This window comes from Juglans regia, chromosome 12 (assembly GCF_001411555.2).
Source record: "Juglans regia cultivar Chandler chromosome 12, Walnut 2.0, whole genome shotgun sequence".
Classification (NCBI taxonomy): Eukaryota; Viridiplantae; Streptophyta; class Magnoliopsida; order Fagales; family Juglandaceae; genus Juglans; species Juglans regia.
Window position 1 is genome coordinate 2642598 of NC_049912.1, and position 26453 is coordinate 2669050.

The 26453-nt window shown below is 35.9% G+C and overlaps 1 protein-coding gene across 3 annotated transcripts; it reads right to left on the reverse strand.

The window, feature by feature from the left end:
• Positions 1-342: 342 nt before the first annotated feature.
• On the reverse strand, positions 343-12701 carry LOC108997566 (nucleolar protein 6). Of its 3 annotated transcripts, none has more exons than XM_018973902.2 (29): positions 12292-12701; positions 12107-12165; positions 11873-11945; positions 11026-11171; positions 10753-10914; positions 10368-10533; positions 10175-10291; positions 9933-10066; positions 9690-9840; positions 8777-8844; positions 8362-8460; positions 8063-8178; positions 5637-5811; positions 5438-5548; positions 5258-5336; positions 4979-5122; positions 4091-4204; positions 3747-3868; positions 3580-3662; positions 3374-3498; positions 3170-3290; positions 2910-3050; positions 2486-2582; positions 2246-2371; positions 1405-1497; positions 1188-1293; positions 966-1108; positions 805-891; positions 343-703 (listed from the first exon to the last, which is right to left on the reverse strand). In XM_018973902.2, exons 4-29 carry the CDS (start codon positions 11152-11154, stop codon positions 572-574), a joined length of 3141 nt encoding a protein of 1046 aa, XP_018829447.1. In that variant the 5' UTR covers positions 11155-11171; positions 11873-11945; positions 12107-12165; positions 12292-12701; the 3' UTR covers positions 343-571. The 3 variants fall into 3 exon arrangements, with proteins under 3 accessions (XP_018829447.1, XP_018829446.1, XP_018829448.1); XM_018973901.2 differs by having other exon boundaries at positions 11026-11194; XM_018973903.2 differs by having other exon boundaries at positions 11026-11200.
• Positions 12702-26453: the final 13752 nt, after the last annotated feature.

Sequence of the window (26453 nt, forward strand, 5' to 3'; positions counted from 1 at the left end):
TTTTTTCGGTTTGCCTCTACAGTGTAGCTCAAAATTTATTATATAGTTAAGTCTTATAAATGTTCACTTTATTAAATCAAGCCTGAAAATATGGTAGCCAAGTTAATATAGAATTCTTTTAATTTAATAAATTTAACTTTAGATTAACTAGATACAAAATCTCAATCAGGGAAAAAAAACTTATTTTTAATAGCTTTTGAAAGGGTCCATTGGTTGGCTAGCATGCTTTCTCCAGTGACGATTTTATTGTTTGAATTATGTATAACTCAAACTCCCAACAAGTTGTCCAAAAAATCTGTCTTTTCTTTTTCCCAAAAAAAAAAAAAAACAATATCCACATTAAAAAATGGATTATGATTGTATAAAATTCATGGAATATTACCTCAATCACTTTTAATTAACTGAACTTGATACAATTGAAAATAATCAATTCCTTCTAAAAAGCAATATCCACAAATATTAAAAAATGGAAACTCTAGTGTCAATAGGAAAATGGGGCCAAAATTTACCTATATAACATACTTGCAACATATATATGTGATCGCATAACTTTTAGGCCACGACTAAAGGGTTAATTCATAAGCCTTGGTGCCTTCAGGAAATAAACACTTCTGACAAATCCTTTGCCCACTTCACCAACAGCTTTTAATACATCAACTGGATCTTCTTTTCCTTCCTCACCCGCTTCCTCCCGGCCACGTTTCTGTAAGTAATAGATAAATTCAGGAGGATAAGCTGATAGCTTAAATAAGCCAAAACATCACATCATGTTCTTATTAGAATTTAGGAGAGATTCAAGCATACCTTGGAAGAAAATCTCTCCCACGTTATGCCGACAGCATCACCTCCCAGAGAATCATACCATACCTTGAATGTACTGGAGAACTCGTTCTGCATGGAAAAAGACAATGTAAATAGGAGAGCCATGCTTCAAAGATTAATGTCGAAGCAATGAAAATGCTTGCCTCTAAATCCCCGAGAAAGCACCTCAATGGATCAAAGTCCACTAATAACTTCGTTTTAACTTCATCTGAGCTCCCCTTTAAGTCTCTGGGCAACATCAAGGGGTGGAAAAACTTGCTAGCATTGCCACAGGCCACAAGCTTCCCTGCCCAGGACACACACGTTATAGAATTCGCCATACCAAAAATTCAGGACTGCTTGTGAAAAAGGCGATAAAAGTATACCTTGGTTTAGTTCTGAAGGAAAGAGAATACGTTGGGGATAAGGTAATTTGTCCCTGTGGAGAAGAATTACGGCATCATAGTTGTTCAAAGGAGTTCGGAAAAGGCACTGCAAACCAAAAACTCTGTTGTAACAACACGTGCACAAAAAGGTTTTTTTTTGGGGTGGGGGGGGGGGGGGGAGAGGGAGAGAGAGCTGCAAGTAAACGAAACCACTCACTTCCCACTTATAAGAATCGTTCAGCTCCTGTGATATGAGTTTGGTCAACAACTTTGCACTGCTTCGAGCATAAGCCACCAATCGTTTCAGATCCTAGTAAGTCAACAATTTCCAAATGTCAACGAGGAATAGGCCCGGAAAGCCATGAAATAATTAATCTAATTCCATGTAATAACAAGAGCTGGATGAAGGCATATAGGTTTTGAGAGTGCCTCTAGGACAGTGTAGACCGACAAAGATTAAAAGATAAGTCAATCTTGGAACTGCTGTTCAATGCAATGTTCCCTATGGCAACAGTTCACTCACAGTCCAATGTTATACAAAATCTCTTATCATACAAAACACCATCCTGTGTGACTAAATTAAGACTTCGAGAAAAACTTCCCAGAATCTTTCAGGGTACAAAAGCAAATAGAAAACATGTTTTAGTGGAAGAGGAACAGCCAACAGGGAGTTCAAAAAATATTTTTTTAACTGGCTCCGAGTATCAGGGAACAAAGTCTTGACTAATCACGGGAGTGCACAAGCTTTCGGCAAAGAGTTTCCCGTAAGTACACCTCAGTTAATTCAAAGGAAAACTCCCCAGTCCAATGGACCCTAGAAATTGTTTGCCCCCAAGGGTTCAAACCTTAGACCTGGAAAGAGTATACTACCAAGACCAAAACCCTTACCACTTGAGCCCACCCCTAAGGGTTAATTGAGAGTTGAAACAATTATGAAGCAAACAGGAACAACGGAGGGAAAACAGACATAATTAATTACCAAGCATGAATATATGTGAGAGAGCTTCAACTTATGAACAGTTACGCTACAAAATTCAATTCAAAAGAGAACTGCTAACCGATGAATTTGGGGAAAATCTGGTCCAAGCCTCAGATGCTTTGTCATAAGCTGTAGCCAGAAACATTACTGCACTTACATTTTGTTTGGTTTCTTCGGAAGCTTTTCTACTCAACATAAAGTTATCCTAAAAAAATGACATGCATAATGGCTGTCAAGTGAAGAATAAGATCACACATTCTAAAGTATACACTAAAATTATCATAATTTCAGTAATAATTCTCTCAGATGCAGAACTTACACTAATCTCTTTCACATCATTTATGCTCAAGTCATCATTTATGTCAACAACCAGAGTAGAAAAGGTCCAGTCATACTCTGACAATAATCGTAGGAACCTGTAAATGAAGTCGGCATGCATATAACCAAACAATGTTAGGCCCTAGAAGACTTTTAAATAGTTCACAGATATAATAATCCAACCCATATATTATATAAGCCCATACCTGGAGCCACCAGAATGGATATTGACCAACATAGAAATGAATAATTAAGTTTTGTGTGTTTCTAATTCAATCATTAATTTAGGATTGCATATCAGAGAGAACTGGAAGAAAGGGTCCCAGTTTTAAGTTAATATCAATGATTTAAGATGCAAAACAAGCATTTCAGCAGAATTAACTTAAATATTTATAATGCTTTAAAGCAGGAACAGATAACTCAACCTTAGAAATCCATTTATGCGGGAGCAAGGAGCATTATTGAATGGTAAGGGTTTTAAGAAGATGTAGGCTACCAACAGCTCAACAGCCTCTTCTACCAAGCAAGCTGAAAAAAGATGCGAAGCAACCCATCGTTTTGCAAGCCTACACCAATAACCAAAACAAGTTATGAACAGTTGGGGACTAAACTAGAAATATAATTTAGCATGAAAATATTGATTACCTATCAAAAAATAATTTAGCATGAAAAATCAAATGCTCACCTAACAACAGGAGTATATATTGGGTAACGACCCTGTAATCCATTAATCATGCTAGAATGCTGACTGCGAACAAAAAGTTTCTTGTCTGCAGAAGTGACCTGCTTAACTTGGTCACTTCCAACTGCAAATTAATTTGTTTAATTAGTCAACATCACAAGAGTCTTACAAGCACACCTGTATACATGTGAGGGTTAGAGTTCTTACTTTCCCTTTTCACCAAACTCAGGCCTCTCTCATGCAAAATTCTAAGACGAAACACGTATCCAGACATAAAAACATCCACATCATCTTCAGTAGCAGTACATTTCATCCCCCAGGAATTCTGAAGACTGCCAAGGTAGTATCATTAGATAGATTTGTTAAAAGGATATTAGCATCCTTGTGAACAAAAAAACCCCAGCTTGACCCACCTCTCACCAATCTTAAGAAGGAAAGCAATTTTAGTCTTTTCAATTGCTAAGTCATCCATTGGCCAATGCCCAGAACCTTCCAACTATATCATAAAAAACAATAACTTTCAGAAATTAAATGACAATGATTAATAAAGAAATCATGACTGATCAACAAGAAATCATGCCTGAATCATAACTTCCAGAGGCTGAATGCATGATGACATTAACTTATGTGTCCTTGGAACATCACCCTTGTCAATAACCAATGGATGAGGTTCGGGAGGGAAGACAGAGGTAAACCTGAAAGCTGTAATTAATGATAAGCACACAGTATTGCTTGCGAGGAAGACTAACTGGCTATAAAAGATCAGCCGATTGAAGATGTTACTTTAACTAAATTATGTATGAAAACAATGCTCCACATAATTTTTTGAGCCAAGCTACCTTCATAACTTTATCAAACAACAAAAGAATCTCTTTAATAAATATAGCAACACATGAAGAGATTTTCCGGCTATAGAAAGCGTACCTGGGTCGATCGGCTGCACACTAGAAACCTTCAACGGAATGTCTTGGATAAGACCTAGGCGCTTTGTTAAAACTTCAAGTGCTCCAAGCAAACTTCCAGAAAATGATACAGGATCTGAAAAAATAACATTTCATCTTTACAACAGTTCTAAGAGAAAAAGAACTAGCGTTGGCAAAAATGTGAGGCACACTAGCACAAACGCCATCCAGAGTCTAGGCACAATGCACAAGCGCGCATATGATTGAAGTAAAGTGCACAAGTTATAAAAAATAATGCATGATAACAAAATATCCATCAAAAACATCGGAAGCTTGAAAAATAGCAAGAAAATAACATATTTGGCCCATAGACTCAATTTGTTAGGATATTATGCAACATGCAATCAAGTGATCAGTTAACTATAAAAAATTTGAACATAGAATTTTATATAATTATCGTGTGCTTTACAAAATATACACATAATATTTGATGGCCATAACCAAAATAAGGTACATGTTGAATCAATATATACCCAAAAGGCAATTGACCAAAACAAGCACAATAATTTTAGGTATTGACTTAAATGCTAACATAAGCAAATTGCATTATAACGCAGTTCTAAGGTATATAACCATCTCATTATTATGCATAGGACCATCATCATTGTTATCAAAAGATTTGTAACCCTTATCATCTTCCTCATCTACTTCATCTAAATTAATGGTCCAGACAAAAGTAATAGTTATATATAAATATATATATATATATATAAAGTGTCAAAAAGCACGTGATTTTGCAATTGCAAATGCACTTTGCCTTGGCAGTTTGCACTTAAGCATGCTTTACCAACACTGAAAAGAACATGGAAACTCACAAAAACTACAAGAAGTTCGTGCCCAATATCATTACCATTAACACCATGAAGCAGTGAGAAATCAAGCTGATCCACCATATGTACAATATTCTCCTTTGTTAAGGAAAGATGCCGCACAAGCACATACTCAGAAATTCTTTTCAAAATGAGATGTCTTGTCCACTGCTCACTTTCCCATACTATGAAATTAGAAAAACAAATTCATCAGAGTTATTGTCTTGACAATTAATATTAGCCCAAACGCTAAAAGGGCTTTCAAATCATCCAAAAGGAACTAAACTGAATTAAGCGCCAACAGAAGTGTAATGTCTTACCTGTGCTTTCTGCAATTTTACCATCTTTAAATCTCCTAAGATCAGCCTTCTCCCCCCAAAACATCCGGAATTTGAGAGCCTAGTGAAAATGAGTAAAATCAACACACAAATCAGAAGATATAATTTGCCCTATCCCCCTTTCCCTCTCCAAAAATAATAAAAAATAAAAAACTGAAATACCTCATTCTTATTTTCAGCATCTGGACCAATATCAACCACCCTAAAAGCTTTCTCCAAAGAGCTCACTGAAACTCCAATGAGTAATGGCTCTCTATCAAATATTGACAAGCCCTGCAGCGACAAGCTAATTAGAAAATGGTTATAAAAGACATAATTAATCTATGGAAAGAGGTATCAAAGATAAAATTTGATTCCATACATTTTCAATACTGCATCCTGAAAATGTGTTTCTCCATGTTACACGAATCATTTTTGCTCTATCACTCAACCCCTGATTCAGAAGAGTATACACCTTCTGCTCATATAGCCTCCAACATTCATCATCCATGCAAAATCCCGATGCATGAACCTCACTTTTCCCCTTCAAGTTCAATCTTGAAAAGCAAAAAATGTGAAGGAGCATCAAAGATATAGTGCAACTAAACCAATGCTAAGCAAGCAACCACCGCAATTATTCAATTAACGCAACTAGTAACAAGAATGCACTGTGTAAAACATTTTCTCAACTGTAGACATGGGAACAAGAAATTACATGAAAGAAAAGGTGTGCATTTTAGGTTATTAAATGGTATTTAGAGAAACCTCTGAACTATAAGCTGTTTATTTGCTATGTCAAATATTAATCCTCAAAATGTTTGTATGCTATATTTATTTTATAGGGGTAAGTGGTCTACCATACAGTGAATGCCCCCAAAATAATCAATTCAATACCAGCCTGCCAAATTTTCCAAGAATTTAATTTCAGGTTTTCCACCAGAAATTTGAACAAACATGTACTAAAGAAGAGTGATGATATACCTTCAACTCTTTTACAACTCTATATTAAATGAATGGTAATTTTGTCAAAGAGTTATAAGAGAGTTGTAGGTTGATCATTTTCCAAAGAAGAAACATGCAGAAGACCTAGTAGTCATTTGCTTGACTTTTGTGAACTTGAGGGCTGAATAAATCATCATTTTCCTATTTGAACTTATTATCCTCAATTTTTATCATCATGAAGGGAACATCCTATTTCTTCATCACTCTTAACAAAAAGCTCATTGTATGCTTGAAGTTAAAATCTTAATTAATGATTTCTTAGGATAGGGGCCATCTGACTTCTTAGCTTTCTGTTAATGGCTATTTTACTCCAATAGAAGGATAACTGACTGTAACTCGGAGAGATGTGTCAGTTCCAAAATCCCAGTTTCTTCCAAACAAAAAGTATTCTAACTTGAACACCATGAAATACATACCCCCATACAACATGAGAAATATTAAGAGAGGCAATTTTGGGCTACAGGAGATAATAATAAGATGAGGCATAGCTCAGCTGCAGTCTCCTAAGGAAACTTGAACCCAAGGTATAATACCACCAGACACCACCATTCAATCAAATTCCATCCTTGATATAGTCAACTCAACTAAGTCGTTCTATGAAATAAATGGGCGCGACTCAATTGCATCCATCATCAACATCTATCTCTTTTGCTAGGTCTATAAAATCTACTCCTAATCTAGGTCACCTTCTGATTTATCATGTCCATCACTATTTTTAACTTCGTTATTTCTCATCTCCAGCCTTTCCCCCTCCTTAAATTAGATAACACTCATTCTAACCATTGTAGTTATCTAACTTTGTTGTACATAGTTAAACCATCTTAGGTTGTAGTGCCCAAGATTGAGCACAGGGATGTGGTGAATGGAATCCCATATGTTGGAAGGGAGAAATCCTTGCCCTTTTTAATGATTCCAAGGGGTTCCAATAGTAACATCAATAGGTCCTTTTGAAGAATAGGCCCAGATTGGCTTGCGCTTTTCTTGAATCATTACATAGGCGATTATCCCTCATCTTTTTATGAATAGGTATCACCTAATATTTGAATAGATATCCTCATTCCTTATACTATATCTCCTGGTATTTACAATCATCGACATTAACATTCTCATTTTGACTGCAGTATATATTCTAAATTGACAAATGGTTCGTGCTTGAAGTTTTGAAACTACGCAAGTCGACAACCTGCCTAAATTTATTTTTCAACAGCCTACACTTGATTCACAACAGCTTGTCTTAAAACAATGCATGTAAACAGAAAGAGGTATAGCTTTATTATTCGAGATTGATGGGACGTGAACCCAAAAGCACACCCTCCACCCAATTCACATTGGATGATGAGGTCACATTTGAGTTTGAGCTCATTGGGAGAAAATCTACTTCGATATTTGGAAAAATAATATCGATGGAACAGTTTCTTTCTTTTTTTGATCGATGGAACACTTACTTTCAAACTGATAAAGATGCTACATGTCATTAAGGCCAGGAAAAAAGATTAAGATGCTACATATTAGTCCACGGCACAAATATTAGGGTAAATTACCACCTAATAAACGTCATGAAATTATACATTTCTATAGTAATAACAAGAAAAGCATGCTACAAACCAAAAATATGCACTCTTCTTTATTGATACGATGAAATAAAACAAAACCTTCAGCTCTCAAGCCTAATATCGTAATTCCACTATTAAATCGAAAGCACAAACATCTAGAAAGAATAATTTATTTCTAGATTCCATCCTTCAATAAGTTTTCTACGAAGCAATAATTGGCAACCCATTCGAGGTATTAGTTAAATAGTCTTACCTCATACAATAGTCATATTTAGAAGCATAGTCAACCTTGGTCATAAAAATCTCCTCAAATCCACCATCTCTGCATTTCTCTAAGCATGTAAGTGTCAAAGCAGCTTCATCTTGGAGCTGAAATGTTGAGAAAATTGTACATATATACATGCATTTCACTAAGTTCAATATGATTCAAAAAGAAGAAAATGTGAAAAAGAAATCTCATCTTTAATATTTTTTTTATAAGAATTAAGTCCAAATTCTCATCTTCAACATAACAGATATTGAACAAAAGTCAAGTGTCCTGGTAAACAATACCTCAATGAAACCAATCCTTGATATGCGGAATGCTAGATTGAAGGCTGCTGATGGATTACATATAACCACCGGAAAAGTATCTTTATACGGCATCCTTTCCTGCAGTTCCAAAGTTCATAGCTGATACATAAACAACAATGATGGAAGAGCAATATCACATTTTTTAGTATAAGTTTTGTGAGATGTAATTTTTTAGGTTCCTGTGCAAGATGTTTTTGTTTGTGTATTTTTCTTTTCATGAGCATTCAGTCTAATGCTTAACTGATTTGTTTTTCTTTTTGAGAAATGAAAATTTGTTTAGTGTTTAAAAGATGTTTGGATTGAAATTGAATATTTTTTTCTAAAAGATTCTAAATTTATTTCGATACCGAACATACTTTCTTTCATTTATCATACAATCAGTAAGTAATCAGACCTCCTTTGGAATAGCCTTCTGCCCTTCCAGCTTGAAGTAGAGCCCACGGCTCCATAATTCTGAAGAGGCTGCATTGTTAAAGAGATGCATATTAGGAAACTTCCTTTCATAGATGCATGACCTCAATCAAGTATTCAGAATCATAGTATTTTAACATTTAATGTAAATCATCACTTCCATTGCATTCTTTTGCATTGTTCCTCCCATATTGACCTTTGTGCAGTAACTAAGAACAAACATATTGGCTTTTCTGGATTTTATTGAAAAGATAGTGCCTAAAGCAAAACAGCAATAAAAACTTTATAGGCTAAGTTGACCTTCTTCAATAACACTGTTTATTGAAATTTGCTTTCCTTTTTCTTCCCTCCCCCCCTTCCCCTCTTTTTTTCTTTCCTGGTAAAGCAATTAACTAGCACGAGTTCAGTAACCAAAATAGAGAAAAACTAGCAACAAGAAACACAAAAATATCACAAAAGATAATACAAAATCTGCCAGGTTGACTAACATCCTCCAATTTGGCAACAAGTACCCAATTTAAATTTCTTCAACCCTGATTAACAAAACAAACAAACTGCTTTTAAGCATAGATTAACAGTTAAATAACCTAACTCTTTTTCTTGAACAATATTTACACCTGCCAGAATATTCATCAATACTACGCACCCCTTAACCTTGAGAAGAATTACAGTGTTGTCCATAGAGCTACATAAAAATAAGTTACCTAATCCCATACACTCTGCAATTCTACAATTTAAATGGAATGTCAATCTCATAGCTTCAAGTTCAATTCTGAATAATTTAATACCTGAATGTATTTCACATTGCGTACATAACAACCATTAAAAATACAAATCTCGGAGTACAAAAATGAAAAAATCTGAAAAACAAGGGTGAAAAGAAAAGCTAAATGTACCAATGAAGCTCAAGGTAACACGAAAAATCTCCATTGCCTTCATCGAAGCGTTAATCTTGTTCTGACTAGCAAGGTATGACAATATGACAGAAATTATAAATCCATTTAGGCAATCATGACCATATATTGAACATCTTTGCCGAGCCCAAACCTATACCAGAAAGACAAACTCAATATTTCCATATCCCAACACAAAGCTACTAAATACATTGTTAAAATGACATTGGTATTCTGGAATAATACCTTCAATAAAATTGAAGCTTCTCCAAACTCCTTCCTTCCTGAAAGATTTTTCCTATTAAGTTCTTCACTATCCTCTAAAAACATGTCTTCCAATATACTACTATTGTATTTCGGTGTAGCCTGAGGAATACTCCCTTTGACAAAGAAAAAAGAAAATCTATAAATAGTCAGCCAGTTTGGGTAAAGACATCATCAAACATCTCCAAGATGAGAACATATTAAAACTGAAGAAAACACACAACCATGATTCAGGGCACGGACATTATTCCGCTTTAGGTTCAATTTCTTGATGTCAAACAGTGATTTTGCTGTAGGGATTATCCTTACAAAAAACCCAGGAACTTCAACAAGCTCCATAGCTGCAATGCCACTAGCATTTGTTCAGTCCAAAATTCCAAGAATTAGGTGCAGCAGTGCACTACAGAAAAAACAAACCTGGATAGGCAACTAATAAAGGTTTTCTAGCCTCATTTTGGAGGGTAGACCATTCAACCTTGCGAACTAATGAAGATAACTTCAAGTACTTCTTGATTATACAAAGGTATAGGCATCGTTTGGCATGGTACCGATGATTCAAATAATCTTTCTCATGAAAACACTCCTGAAAGAAGAAATTTGGCTAGTGAGTAGTGTGTAATACGCTCTCACATTTACAATATCTTAAAATTGACATTTATATCCTGACATTGTGCAAAGCAACAATAATGATGAACCTGACAAATAATGCTAACACCTATATTTCCACCGATAATGAAAAAATATACAAATAATGTATTTCCATACACACATATATGTATTACGGGATTAGAGTTGCAAATACCTTTGGCAACCGAATGAAAAGATCGACGTTTATATCAGGCTTCGCCATGCATTGCATTGCATAACTGCCACCAGCATCGATAGATTTTGGCTTCTTAAACTTGAACTCAACTTTGTCCGCACCAATGTCCCGGACGAAACCAGAAGCTTCATCTGCTGTAACCTGCCCATATTTCATTAATGGCTATCATCAAGTTCAACTAGTAATTATTATAGCTATAGAAAATTTGACTTAGGATTTTGTAAAAGATAAATGAAAGAAAAAGATAAGGACCAGCAAGTCTTCAGGAATTTTATCGATGGCGTCTTTGATGGCCGCAATGGTGTCATCAACGAGCTTGGTGAAGGCAGGCGAGTAGTTAAGCCGGACCTCCTTGAGGAGCTCCCTCACTTTCAAGTCCATGGTGTAATGCCCCGTACCTGGATGGTCAAGGAGTTCGTTCCTGTCACTTAAAATCAGATAATATGATAGAGTGCATAAATTGCTCATGTCTAGACTAGTCATGATAAAATGTCAGATTTCAAAGTTCAGATAAAAATACTAGTGTAAAAAATAACCAAAGCTATTTCATAACAAAATATGCAAGTTTTTTACAAAATCAACCTTAGTTTGTTTTAGGCAAAGTCTAACATAGGAGCACTGCTTGCCTAACTTTTGAAGTATAATACTATCTAAGCTTGGAACCCGAATGGGTAGAAATATCACAACCTACCAGGAAGATATCGCTAACATATTAATAACCTGTACCAGTACAAAACCAACCTAACTGACAAAATTCTATTACCAAAAATATAGCACAATATAAACCCATAAAAAAATAGTCCATCATGGTGCCTCGGTTCTATAGTGGCCCAAGTACAACGTCCGGAAACACTACTCCACCAATAGATTAGCCCAACCCCCTTCAATGCACTTAAATCTCATTCCAACACGCATCACGTTTACATTCGTACTCCCGACACATCAAAACAACAACTCATATCTTCCAACATCAACCAAGCCATGAAATTACTCAAACCACAATTCCAACATCCAACATAGACAACCAAATCTTCCAGTAGCACCAAAAAAACCAGTCAAGAAAACTAAGGGTAATAGCGTGGGTAGAGATAGAGGGTACCTTCCTCGACTCAAAGTGGTGATCGATCAGAGTCGAGGGCGTGGCGGCATTGTGTATTGAATTTCGGGATGCTCTGAGACATTGAAAACAACATCAAAACCGAGTTCGAGATGGTTAGGAAACACATGGCGGGAGAACAAAACCGGACTGAGTGGGAGAAGGGAAAGCCGAGACGGACAAGGGAGTGACCAAGGCAGACGAGCGGGAGCGGGAGAGAGAGAGACCGAGACATACCTTGGTGGCGTGGTGCCGCACGCTGGCTCCCGTGACCTTTGTCGGTCGCCGCAGTCAGCCTAACACAGACACAGTGAGACGTCGACAGAGAGTTCGAGAGAGAGCGCACGAGAGAGAGATATCGCGAGTGAGACACAGACAGAGAGAAAATGAGAGCACGAAAGAGATACGGATGGAGGACTTACCGGCGTTGCAATCGGCGACGGGAAAGACAGGTGGCGGCGCTGGACGTTCCACGGTGAGAAAAGGTGCAGAGGAGAGAAAGAAAAGAAAGTGTCGGGATTGGGAAACAAGGGCCTGGTGCTGCGGAGCTTCACGGTGTCGGCGGTCGGAACTGAACTGCGGAGAGCGGCGCGGCACGAACCGAGACGGACAGCGTGGAGCTGAGTGCGGCGGCGAGCGACAATCACAGAGAAGTGAGGGAACTACTGTGAGAGAGGCAAACGGGCAGCGAGAGAAGCGTTGGGGAGGGGGTGTCTGCGCAGGAGAAGAGAGAGAGAGGCGTCGGGTCAGAGGGCTTAGGGAAGAAAATTAGGGTTTTAGGGTTTAAGCCTCTCGCCCACCCGCTTGTTGTCTCCTGTCGTTATTTGGAAGATTTGGGAAACCCAGGTTACGGCAACCCATTGGTTAGCTAAATGACACTTGAGCTCTTAATTTAGTAACGTTAGTATGTTACCATTAATTACAGTAAAGGCAAAGCCAAAATAAATATGACTTGTTACTATAGCAAAGTTATATAATTTTAGAGTAGTGTTAGGTATACTTATAATTTTATTTACAGTACTTATTTTGTTAGTTTTTTTTTTAATTATCCAAAAAAAAATTTTCTTTTGAAATTCAACTTGTCAGGAAACAAAAGTTTTTGAATTTCAAATATCATAATTTTCAATATATCAATAATTTACATATAGAGAAATAAATTTTTTATTTTTTAAGTGCATTTAATATTTTTCATAATTTTATATTAATTATATAATTGTATAGATTGTTAGATTGTGAAGATGAAAATAAAAATGATTATTGGAGATTGTTGAAGATTATGAAAATGAAAATATAAAAATATTTTACGAAATTAAAAAAATGTATTAAAAAATAAATGATAAAAATAATAATATTTTATTATTATAGAGAGCAAAATAACTAAAAAGTGACATATTAGCCAAATTTTAACTTTTTGGATTACTAATTCAATGGGCATGCTCTTAGATTTGAAAATATCCACACTAGTGAGTCCTCTCAATGACTTCACAATTTTGTAACTTTTTGTAAAATTGAGAAAAATATGTCAAAATAAGGCTTCCATTAAATTATGTAAAGTCAATATCAACTACATATGAGTTAAAGTGCTTCTCTACATTTAACATCTACTATTCATCTTTGTAAATATTTTTTTTTATCATTTTTTTCTCTTTCCTAATCTTTATTTATATTTCTCACATTTCCACTCTTTCTTGTAAAACATGACAAGTTTATAATATTATTAGAACATTTTATTTTAATAAAAAAAAATAGTCATGTTAGAAAATTTTCAAAACATGATAAAATGGTAAAAAGTTCAGAAATAAAGGATGAAAGAGTTTTCTTCCATCTTTATTTTCTTTCTAATTTTATATTGGGACTTTGACATCATTTTGGCAACAGAAAGATATTGTTTTCACATTAATATATGAGAAATATTGAAATATTTGAGAATATTACAATTTAATGATAGTTAGAAAAATATTTAAAATGAATGAAAAATGAAGAAAGAAATAATATTTAAATATAATAGAGAAAGAATAAATAAGATGATATATGAAATATTATAAAATTCGTTAGTTAAAGTAGAAAAAATGGGTTTTGATGATGTATTGTAAAGAACAAAAATGCCTTATCGTCTCGTTCCAATGCTTCGGTCCTCGAGTCTCTTCATATTTCAAGTACCACTATTAGAACTAGGCCTTGTTTGTTTTCTAAAAACATCTCATCTCATCTCATCTCATTTCACCTCATCATTACAAGTTTCTCAAATCCCCACACAAAATAAAATAAACAATTCAACTTTTTCAAATCCCAAAACAACAATAATATTAAAAAATATATTTTAACAATATTTTATTCAACTTTTTAACTTTAATCTCAACTCATCTCATCTCATCTCATCTCATCTCTGAAAACAAACGGGCCAAGAAACATTTCCTTATGAAATGGATCCCTCTCCCATGGGAACCCTCAAGCTTGACAATGATGGTGCTTTTAAAGGTAACTCTGGTCTTGCTGGCAGTGGAGGCATATTAAGGGCCTCTAATAGCTCTGTTATTGCTAGGTTTTTTTTTTTTTTTTTTTTTGGGCACAAACACTAACACTTTTTATGAGCTTTCAATTTTAAAGATTGGCTTGCTTTTATGTTACCAATTGGATGTGTCAAATGTTATTATGGAATCAGACTCTCGGTGGTTAATTGGATTAATTCCAGTTCACAACCCTCTTGGAAATTTTTTAATATTTGGGATGATATTTTGCATCTTAAAAACTATTTCTTTTTTAGAATCCATTGTGTTTATAAGGAGGGCAATGCTTTAGTTGATAGTCTTGCCTCATTCAATGCATATGGTAATACGGTAAGTTTCCCTTCCCCTTTTCAACTTCCTAAATATATGCTTGGTCTTATTGTTTTGGATCATGCAAGTATTCTCAACCTCAGGCATTAATTGTTTCTTCCTTATATAAATTCCTATTTGTGAACATTTTATTATTTTTAATCATTTCCATTTAATTTCTAGGATCTTGATTTTGGGATTCTAAATGTAACCCTCAAGCTCCTATTGTATAAGGTATTCATCTGCCATAAATTAGGATTATCAATAAAATTGGGGTATCATCTTCTTCTTTTTAAAAAAGTGTTAGCCTAAAACGACATTGTATTAGGTCCTCCTCCTCTCTTGTTTTTCTTTTTCCTACACAGGCTGGGTTTAAAAAATTTAGGCTTGGGTTTTAACAAAGGTCGAGTCATTACAATCCCCCCTTATAAAAATTGTCTTCAAAATTTAGTAGGGGCTATAAGAATCTCCAAGTCCACTTCCACATGTTCATCATATGTGCTCTGTTGAGTTTGTAGAGTCAGGTTTATTCTTGTAGTGGCTCGATTTGATGACCCGAACTGATAAGGATTCGTTACGATTATTAAATGGAGTTTCAATGGGACTTGGGCCATGTAGCGCAGGCTTGGGCAATAAGTCGCTCGACAGAAAGTTTGCTCGACAAGTTGCTAAACGAAGCTCGAGCAGAGAGTTCACTGGACACTCATACCACATGTCGCTCGAGCGAATAAACGATAATTGTAAAATTAGGGTTTCTGTCGTACAACCTTATAGATATATTTATGATGAAAAATATAGTCATATGGAATAGTGTATTTCGCCCTAAAGTGTATTTTGTCATTTCTCAAGATAATAAAATCCTCTGCAACTCTGTGGACATAGGCACGTTGTCAAAACATATAAATCTTTGTGTCGTGCGATTGATTTCTTATTTTACTATACTCTTCTTTGCATCATTTTTCAAAGTATGCTCATGAACAATTCCTCAAATAGTACTTGCATTTGCCATCCTAAGATATAGTTCATATATCCAAAATCTTCAATTCTATAAGGATATGTTCTACAACACCATGGATCCTTATGATTATTACTTTCACGTTTTCCATCGAGCAGCCCACAATTGATGCCTAAGCCTCAACTTTCAAGTTTGTATTCCATTCTACACGTTAGTCACCTACCCTTCTCCTCAAATATTACCCATTAATGACCATAAATTCGTACTACAACATGATCAACCCAGCATAAACTCATTCACAAGATCTATTATAAACCATCATATTACTAAGTAGCATGCCTCTGCTGCACGTTCTAACAAAAATCATTTTCTAGTGTCTAGTATCAACCTTCCTTCAATAGAGATTGGACACCCACAAAGAACCTTATTATATATAATTATGCGCTATTTGGTTGATACCGCCAAGCTGTTATCCAACACTTCAGCTTCTATGGCATAGGCATAATCCGTTAAAATAAAGAAATGAGTAGCCTTGTAGTGAAATAACATTGTACCATTCTTGGAGAGACAAGCAAAGTACTTGTAACCACATTGCTGTTGTCTTTAGTCTCTCTAGGGGTTAGTGCATAAAATAGGGTCGACACTGTATTGCATTGATTGTCACCCTGTATTGCTGGATCGGTCCTCTGAAGCGAGTTGGGATTTTTGCTGCCATCTAACTGCCCTGGACAATCTCTGATGAGGTGACATTACCACATCGAAAACACTGTCCAACTTTCCTTCTGCATTTCCCAAAGTGTAGTACATTGTATGACTTGCAAGGTTTATTCTATTGATTGTGCACTTGTCTTTGGCCTGAGTTGTTCCCTTCATTCCTTTTCTTCCGTGGTCTTTGATCCTCACTAGAATGGGACCTTTGTGTCGTAGACCTCTTTCTCTGCTTCTGAAGTTTTGCACTGCTCTTGAGGCTTTGCTCAAACACGGTTTCCTTATCAACCAACTTCGAGAAATTTTGAGTTTGAAAGCCCACAACTCACTCGTATATCCTATGATTGAAATTTGAGGCCTTCCTCAAACTTCCAAGAGTTCTTCTCCTCATATGGGATCAAGTAATTGGTAAAGCTCGACAACTCAATAAACTTAGCATCATATTGATGCACAATCATGGTTCCCAAAACCAAGTTGGCAACTTCATTAGACCTAACATCTCTAGCAGATGTTGGAAAGCATTAAAAAAAGATCTACCTAAAGTGGGGCCAGCTAATTGAGACTTCTCCCCCATCAGCCTCCTTAATAGTTCTCTCTACAATCTACCAATGTTTAGCTTCACCAGCTAGCTTAAAGGTAGAGAACAATACTTTACGTTCATCTGTGCACTTGAGGACTTGGAGCATCTTCTCGATAACCTGGATCTAATCCTCAACCATAATTGAGTCGCCACTTTTGTCAAAGGAGGGTGGGTGTATCCGATTGAGTTGCTTGACTGTGCAACCTTCACAATACTGTTGCAATTGCAAGCTGGGAGGTTCTGTACAATTTTTTCCATAACTTATTGTGCTATAGCTTGGATTACCTTTGAAATATTGGAATTGGCTTCCTCATTAAAATTTGATCCATTCAGTTCCAAAAGGTTACAAACACAACTACGAGGTGACATCTTGAAATTTAGACTCAATCGATTCAACACAATACTCGTGGGCTTTATTCTTAACTGAGTCAGTTATCTTATCTAGTTACTTCATGTTTACTTGTTGAATAGGCTTATCATAATGGGCCTTTATGTTACTCATTGAGTAGATTGTCATAGTGGGCCAGGAAGGTTGTTCGTTATAACTTGGTTTATAAAGTTGGACTTGTTGTTTATTTGCTTTGTTACTAGAGTCTTCCCATGGCCTTTCTATTGTTTGTTTATATCGATCCATGGCCATAGAAAGATGGATATGGTTAAGGGATTCTAAAAGTATATGTACTGCTAGGGATTATTGTAACAACATCTGGAAAGTAATAGAATTTCTTATTCCTCTTTTTCCCTTCGTTTTCTCTATGGTGGTGCTTTCCTTGAAGTGAGCTTATTTGAGTCTTTTCCTTACAACTCTAGTGTGTTACAAAGTTGGTATCAAAGAGACACCGATCTCTATGCTAAGAGAATACATATAATGGCCAAAGGTACTTGGTTGAGTCAACTTCAAGACGGGTTAAATGCTCTCAAATAATCCACAGATTCATAGTATCAAAACTTGGAAAACGAGATGTTGCCACTTAAGAGACAAATCGATTCCATAGTACAACAGTTGGCAGCTTTAATAGTGGAGCTACAAAGGAAAAATCAAAACAACAGTCAAGGTGAATATTATGCAATCATTCCAATGAGACATGAAGTTATCAACCAACACCAAATGGGTGAAGTTCAATCAAGAACCGTACGCCTAAAGTTCCCTGTCTTACATGGTGAAGAATCTGTTCGCTGGATTTACAAGACATCAATTCTTTTCTTTTCATAATACTTTGCCCCATCATCGCTTCAGACTAGCATCCTTTCTCATGGAGGGTAGAGCCTTGATATTGTTCTAAGACTTGGAGGAATCTGGGTAGATAATTGACTTGGATTCTTTTATCAAGGCATTGTTGGTGAGTTTTGGACTAAATGCCTATTATGACCCTATGGAATCTCTCACTAGGCTTAGACTAAATGGGACTGTGGAAGATTACAAGGCTAGATTTGAAACCTTGTCTAATAGGTTAAGGGGATTCTCTAACACCTATAAGTTAAGTTCCTTCCTTAGTTGGTTGTGGGATGACATAAGTTTGCCAGTTAGGATGTTTAATCCACCTAACTCAATAGCTTCCTACAACCTAACAAAAATCCAAGAAAATGTGAACTTGTCCAAGAGGAATCATAGATCTAGATCTACTGCCCCCTACCCTAGGATACTCAAGAATCCCAACCCATCCCTAGGAGAGTCAAATAAAAATATTTCAAGAACTACTTTACCAATCCAAAAAATTATCAACACCAAATGAAAGAAATGAGAGAACAAGTACTTTGTTATTATTGTGATGCTAAATGAAACCTTGGGCATATATTCCAAAGCCCAAAGCTCTATCTATTAGAGGAAGTATTGTTGGAGAAAGAGGGGAATCTTGAACAAGAGAAAGTTCTAGCTGAGAAAGAGGAGGAAGCATGAGAAGTGGAACTGAATGCAACCCAAGGGAACCCTAAAATATTCTTACATGCATTAATAGGCTCTCATAACCCAAAAACCATGAGGATAAAGGGAAATATTAGAGCCCATTAGTAAGCATCCTTGTAGATACAGGATCAACTTATAAATTTTTTGACCCACCAATAGTTGACAATGTCAAATTGCCCTTGGGTTACATTGAAAGGATTCAAGTGAGGGTTGCTAGTGGAGAAGTAATTTCCAATAAAGGAAAGTGCAACGGGGTTAGGGTTAAAATCCAAGGAATTACATTTAATGTTGACTTACATGTATTCGTATTGGTAGGTTGTAATATGGTATTGGGTATCCAGTGGAGCTGAGAACTAGGGTCCATTATATAGAATTTTGAGAAACTCGGTATGAAGTTTAGTTATGATGGGAAAATGGTGGAACTGTAAGGGCTAGCTACAGCTTAAATGATTGAAGAAGGCTCCATTAAAAAATTCAACAAGTTGAAAAAAATATGAGTAATTTTGCAAGTCTTAGAAGAGGAGTTGACCAATAAACAGGAAGCTGAAAGTGAACCTCCTACAGAAATACAGCCTTTACTGAAGCAATATGCAAATGTATTTAGTGAGTCAAAAGGGCTGCCTCCCCTTCGAACCCATAATCATGCTATTAATCTGATCCTCGACACTAAACTCATATCAATCAAATCCTATAAAGAATGATGAGATAGAGAAAATAGTCCAAGAGCTACAGATCTCGGTGCTTATACAACCTAGCCAAAGCCCATACTCTTCTCCAGTTCTATTGATTAGGAAGGCTGATGGTACATAGAGATTATGTGTAGATTACAGGGAGCTTAACAATATTACATTAAAGACAGATTTCATATACCATTGGTAGAGGAGCTTATGGATGAATTACATGGAGTAGTCATCTTTCCTAAGTTGGACTTAAGATTTGGCTATCATCAGATTCGGGTCAAGCCTACTGATGTACATAAGACTGCATTTAGAACCCATGAGGGGTCCTTACTTAAGGAAGTATGTACTTATTTTTTTTATTACATTTTAGTGTATAGTAAGACAAAGATTGAGCATGTGAAGTGCCTATAAGTAGCTTTGGAAATCTTAAGACATCACCAACTATATGACGAACAATCCAAGTATCACTTTGGGTGTAGTGAAATTCTTATATTTGCCACTTGAGTTCTGTGCAAGGGGTCCGAGCTGATCCTGACAAGTTACAAGGTATGAAGAAATTACCACTGCCTAGCTCCCTAAAGGTATCAAGGGGAATTTTGGAAATTACTAGGTATTATTGTTGGTTTATCAAAGGTTTTAGGGGAACTGGCTCACCCTTAACCAAGATGCTCAAGAAAGATAGCTTTCATTGGAGTGAAGAGGCTAAGGTTGCCTTTTATCAACTGAAAAACGTTTTAACTCACCCTCCAGTATTGACACTGTCAGATATCTTTATACCCTTCACTATTGAGTGTGATGCTTCAAGGACTGTTGTAGGAGTAATGTTGAGAAAACAATGGAGGCCCATAGCTTTTTACAGCCAAACCCTAAAGGGAAGATCTTTAATGATGTCCACTTATGAGAAATTGCTTTTTGCTCTTGTTTTGGAAGTACTCAAGTGGAGCAGTTATCTCTTGGGACAGACTTTTGTGGTCAAAACTAATCAACAAAGTCTCAAATACTTGATAGACCAAAATATGGGTATCCCTATGCGACAAAAGTGGATCACCAAGCTATTGGGGTATGACTTCATAGTAGAATATAAAAAGGGGCTAAAAATAAGGTTACTGAGGCCCTTTCGAGAAAGGGGAAGGAAGAGAAGGGCACCTTAATATTAATCACATTTCCAATTGTGGATTGGATGGATGACTTAAGGGTAACATACGCCATTGATGAGCAATTGCATGCCATCATTACCCTGAGCTCAGACTACACAATGAGAGATTGGATGCTCTTAAACAAGAACAAACTGTATATTCCCAAACATGAGAAGTTCAAAAATAGGTTGTTGGAGTTGGCCCAAAGTATCCCCTGGGGAGGACATTCTGGATATGACAAGTTTACAAGTTTATACACAGGGTGAGAAGAGACTTATATTGGCATGGACTTAAAAAAGGATGTGAAACCATTCATTCGAGGTTGTGATCTATGTTAGAGGGTTAAAGTAGATAACACTCATCCAAGTGGATTATTGCAACCCCTTCCTATGCCCTCCCAACCTTGGACTCACATATTTATTACCTTTATGGAAGGACTTCCTAATTCACATGGGTTTAACAATCTCTGGGTAGTGGACTATAGGCTTACCAAATGCAACTATTTCACCCTTTTAAACACCCATACACAACCAAGAGTGTAGCTGAACTTTTTCTGAAAAACATATTCAAAATATATGGACTACCCCTTTCAATTGTATTTGACCAAGACAACACATTCACTAGTCATTTTTCGCAAGAACTATTTTCCTTGTAGGGAGTCCAAAATGTTCGTAAGCACAGCCTACCACCCTTAAGCAGATGGACAAACTGATATAGTTAACAAAATCCTAAACACTACTTAGATGCGTCGTTGGAGATCGACCAAAGGATTGGTCCTTATGGGTGCCTCTAGCAAAGTACTGGTATAATTCTACACCATACATGTCGACCCAACTTATCCCATTTGAGGCTCTTTAAGGGTATCCACCCCCCTAGACTCCTTGACTAGATACCTGGAATGACATGAATGGAGGACGTGGAAACTAACCAGGTATCCCAACTGCTTCGCCACAACCTGCACAAGGCACAAAATCACATGAAGAGGTATGTGAACTTGAAGCAAAAGGATAGGGAGTTTGAAGTTGGAGAATTGGTGTACCTTCAACTTCATCAATAAATCTCGATAGCCCATAAACACAACCACAAACTAGCCCATTGATATTTTAGCCCTTTCTAGGTGGTACAGAGGGTTGGGAAGGTTGCTTATCTTCTGGATCTACCATATTTATGCCAATTCCATCCCACCTTCCATGTATCTTAGCTCAAGAGAAAGCTGGGTGCTAGGTTCACCTTGATTCCAACGTTGTTTCCAGTGGATGCCTGTAACAACCCAGCCCAATATTTCTAAGGAAGATTTTATTGGGCCTAAATTATGTTTTATGAACCATATTAGAAAGCCCAATTTCAATTTATCGGATACTTTTGAATAGGCTACGGACCCATAAATTTATTATGTGGATTATAAAATAAAGGGCTTGATAACTAGGTTGAAGCCTATTTAATTTTTTTGGACCAAGTTGGCCCCATTTAAATTGATGTCCAATAATTATTTTTATAAGCCCAAAACATAGGATTAAAATCTAGGTAGTTTTTATAGAGCAAATGAGCCCACCCCTAAGACCCAAAACAAGGGAAAAAGCCTAACTCATGTATTTATATAACCTACTAGCAATACAAGTTGTCATCTCCAACTAAAATCTAGGGTTTTCATTTTGAAAAGAAACCTCACTTTCCATGTTCACCATGCCAAGGCCAAGGCAAGGGTCAACTGCCACAACCTATTCCATTGTGAACTTTCTAGAAGCAATATATATATTTGTAGGATCAGGAACTTATGCACACCTCTATCGACTCCCATCCTCCATACCTACAAAGCCATACACGGCAAACAAAGCCACAAGCCTCCATGCACGCTCAGGAAGCCACTGCACGATGAACAAGTTGCGGCCTCCACCGTGAACCACCATGAAGCAAACAAATCGAAGCTGCCACAAAGACTATCATATAAAGCCCTCGCAAATCGCAACAACCCTTTGCGTTGTACACCCATCATCGTACGTCCACCTTCCATGCATGTTCACAGCACCCCTTCCTTCGTTAGCACCTTCGAAAGCCAACCATCAAGGGCCATGCCGCCGTAGAACTATCGCAAGCCTCTCCCACATCCTCTATTTTACAATACCAAAAATAGAACAACCTTCTACTCAGCCGTTGCCACCAAGAACCGACTACCATGGAGAACCAAGTGTAGTCAACTAGCCACCAACTGTGAACCGCAACAACCACCGTAAGCAAACTCCATAGAAGACCCAAGCTAACGGAATCGAGGCAACCTCACGGAAGGAACCAACCACTGAAGTTGAATCCATGCACGGCCAACTCCCACCGCAGATGGCCCAAGTTGCACCCAACCCATTGTTGCTGTCACTGGACGTAATTCCACTCATGGTAAGCCTCTTCCTCTACGTAAACTTTCTCGCAATCCGTGCTCCCTCTTTACCTCTCTATTAACACCTCTCACGTTATTCCCTCTCTCTCTTTCTCTCGGTTCACCTTGGCCAGTCCCTCTCGAAGCTTTGCCACCATCGATCTCACCTAAGCCCTAGCTCCATTGCGTGTTTTCTCCATTGGTGAGTCTATCGAACGCTAGCATCATTGCTCTTCCTTTCACAATTATCGTATAGTCTTTGTTAATAAAGGAAGATCTTGAGGGCTTAAGTATGTTACTGCCCTTAGTAGGTCACCCTTGGTAGTATACATATTGGCTTGGGTTGGGCTAGACTTCTAAATTGGACTTGTGTTTTTTTTTTTTTTTTAAATGGGGTTGGGCTTGGTTTTATTTTTATTATAGAAACTATTATAATATTTTAAGTTGGGTTGGGCTTAACTTTTAAATTGGACTTGTGTTTTTTAAAGCATGTTGGGCTTGGTTATATTTCTATTATAGAAAGTGTTATAATATTTAAATTGTGTTGGACTTAATATTTTATTGTTATAATATTTAAATTGGGCTGGGCTTAATATTTTATGTTGACTTATTTTTTAATTGAATAAATATGTTAGCTTATAAATTTATTTACAAAAATATTTAAGGGATTTAAAATATATTATTAAGTATTAAATTATAATTAGACTATAATAATAGTTCATAAGAATTTTAATATTGAGTATTATTAAGTTTATTTTATGAAACGAATATTTTCACCGTTATTCTTATAGACATAGATATAAGTATATATTCTTATTTAAGTATATTTGAAAGATTATATATTATATTAGTATTTAAATAATTACAGGATATTAGTAGTTATTAATTTTAGTATATAACTTAATATTTTATTAGATTAATTTTCCTAGTATGAATTTAATTAAGTAGAATGTTACGACACATTTTTCTAGAAATGTTATTAACGATTCGCATTTCGTATAGGTAATGACTAATGAGCTACAAAATAAGATTCAAGAAGCAGTGCAATGAAGTAAGTAGCTTGTTCATAAATTAGGATTAGCACATTAGTTAGTTAGATAGATTACTTTTAAAGCCATTATTTGTTAACCAATTTTTATGTACTATGCATGTCATGATTTTATACAAACATGTCATTCATGATAGTACAAGATCATGTTAGTTCCGCATCGTGTTTAATTAAGCATTTATAATTATGTATGTCATGTATTTCACGTTGTATAAGATACACAAGTTTCTTATAATCAAGTATAAGATAAGATCAAACTATATAATAAGATGATCATTCAGATGCGTAATACCCATGCGATTTAAGGGTGGATCAAGCCACAGACCTAAGCATGGTCTACCATAATATATTATAATTCTATCAGCGGCTCCCCTTGTGGCCACATGATGTGGGGCCAGTGCACAATCTTGCACACAAGGATAAGTGTGTTGACCAGTCAGATAAATCAAATAATTCAAGACAAGTTATACATAACATAAACATTAGTAAAAGCAATCATGAATTTTAATTCTCTTATGTATGAAAAAATTTATGAAATCCTTATGTTTATTATGTTTATGTGTGATGGGTTTTTTACTGAGCTTTCAACTCATTTTAGTTTATTTTATATTTTTTAACCACCTAGGTGAGGATGATGAGTATGAGCAAGTAGGTCAGGTTTAGATGAAGTAGTTGATTTAGTTTCAGACTTTTTAGAATAAATTATTTTGGTGAAAGACATTTTATTTAGTTATTGAAGTTTTTTTTAATATTACTGGAATCGTTTTATTAAATTATGAAATGTTTTGCATATTTTATGAAAACACGTGACATCCCAAATCTTATAGAAGAGGGTGTAACAATGACCAATGGGTCCTTAACCCTGAACTAGAGGAAGTCTTGCGGTGCTAAATGACCAAAGTAGGGAACAGAGTGATGGTAGAGTTGTTGATTCACTAACATGGGTAAGGAGTTGACAACACAACGTGGGAAACTTATAGTTAAAAGAAGCTTTTCCCTACCTTGCGAGTAAGGTATTTTGGGCAATGGAGAAGCTTGTGTGAAGTGGTTCGAGATGAAGGAAAGTAGGAGAAGACCTTAGTTCTCGTGGTTTTTGTTCTTTATTGAGTTAGTTAACTTATGTTAACTAGTTACTTTATGTTTACTTATTCAATAAACTTGTCTTAATGTGTCTTTATGTTACTTATTAAGTCGATTGTCATAGTGGGCCGGGAAGGTTGTTAGTTAGTGACCGGTCTTATAAAGTTGGACTTGTTGTTTATTTGCTCTGTTACTAGAGTCGGCCCATGACCTTTTTACTTATTTGCTTATATTAGCCTATGGCCATAGAAATAGGGATATAGTAAAGGGACTCTGACAATATATTACTATTGGGGAATATTGTAAAGGCATGTGGAAAGTAATAGAATTTCTCATTCCTATTTTTCTCGCTTCTTCTCTACAAAGGTGCTCTACTCGAAATGAGCTTATCTAGGTCTTTTCCTTATAGCTCTGGTGTGCAACATAATGTACAAGACTTCTTTATGATCACTTATTTTTGCTATGTAGCAACGGTTTTGGGAGTGAGAAGCGAAAAAAAGGTTTTGGAAAGAATTAAGGTTTTAACAAAAAAACGAGGTGGGAGATGGAGTTCTGCCAAAAAGTACAAGGCCCAAAATTATTTCGCACAACAATTGGTTATTAATATAAGTTCTCGATGGGGCTAAAAGCCTGGAAATATTTACAATACAAGTTCCATGTTCCTCCCTATATGACCGAGTCATACCTAATAATATAAGTTTTCGGTTAGGATTAAGATTAAAACCCAAAAGCAATTACAATTCAAGTTCCACCTTCCTCCCTATATGATTTATGTCGAATTGAAAATAAAAATAATTACAATAAGAATAACTGATGATTCACTTTGGAAACAATGACATAAAATTATTAAAAGAATTATTTGGTACCTTTTTTTTTTTTTTTAACATGCTCAACACACTAGATTTACAAATAACAAACCTTTGGAAATGACCAAAATCGGTACATCCAATTCCTCGATATACATTGAATATAAGAATTTCAACTATAAAGGTTTACCTTTGCCATCAATCCACACCGAGTGTATACATTTAACAATTGGGTTCATATAATTTGGCCTGAATCATCAGTTATTAAGTTCATTGCATACAAGGGCTGAATCATTTTCAAAATAGTTACCTCAATTATTAATTTTAACAATAAATCACCCCATACATTGAACTATAATTCATAAAAATAATGGATGAATGGTCTATGTCATAATTTAGATCACCAAAAAAAAATCCAATGAGTTTCCAAATGTGACATAGATGAATCGTTGAGCTATACCAAGAATATAATACAAATAACTAAATCTACCACTTTCCATTAGT

Bases quoted from the DNA above. Each gene is read 5' to 3' on its own strand.
- LOC108997566 (XM_018973902.2), bottom strand. From the start codon at position 11,154: ATGGACTTGAAAGTGAGGGAGCTCCTCAAGGAGGTCCGGCTTAACTAC. The intron at 10,067-10,174 runs GTTGTGTGTTTT...TCTTTGTCAAAG, and splicing joins TGTCCGTGCCCTGAATCATG to GGAGTATTCCTCAGGCTACA. The intron at 4,205-4,978 runs GTAATGATATTG...TTATTTTTTCAG, and splicing joins ACTGCTTCATGGTGTTAATG to ATCCTGTATCATTTTCTGGA.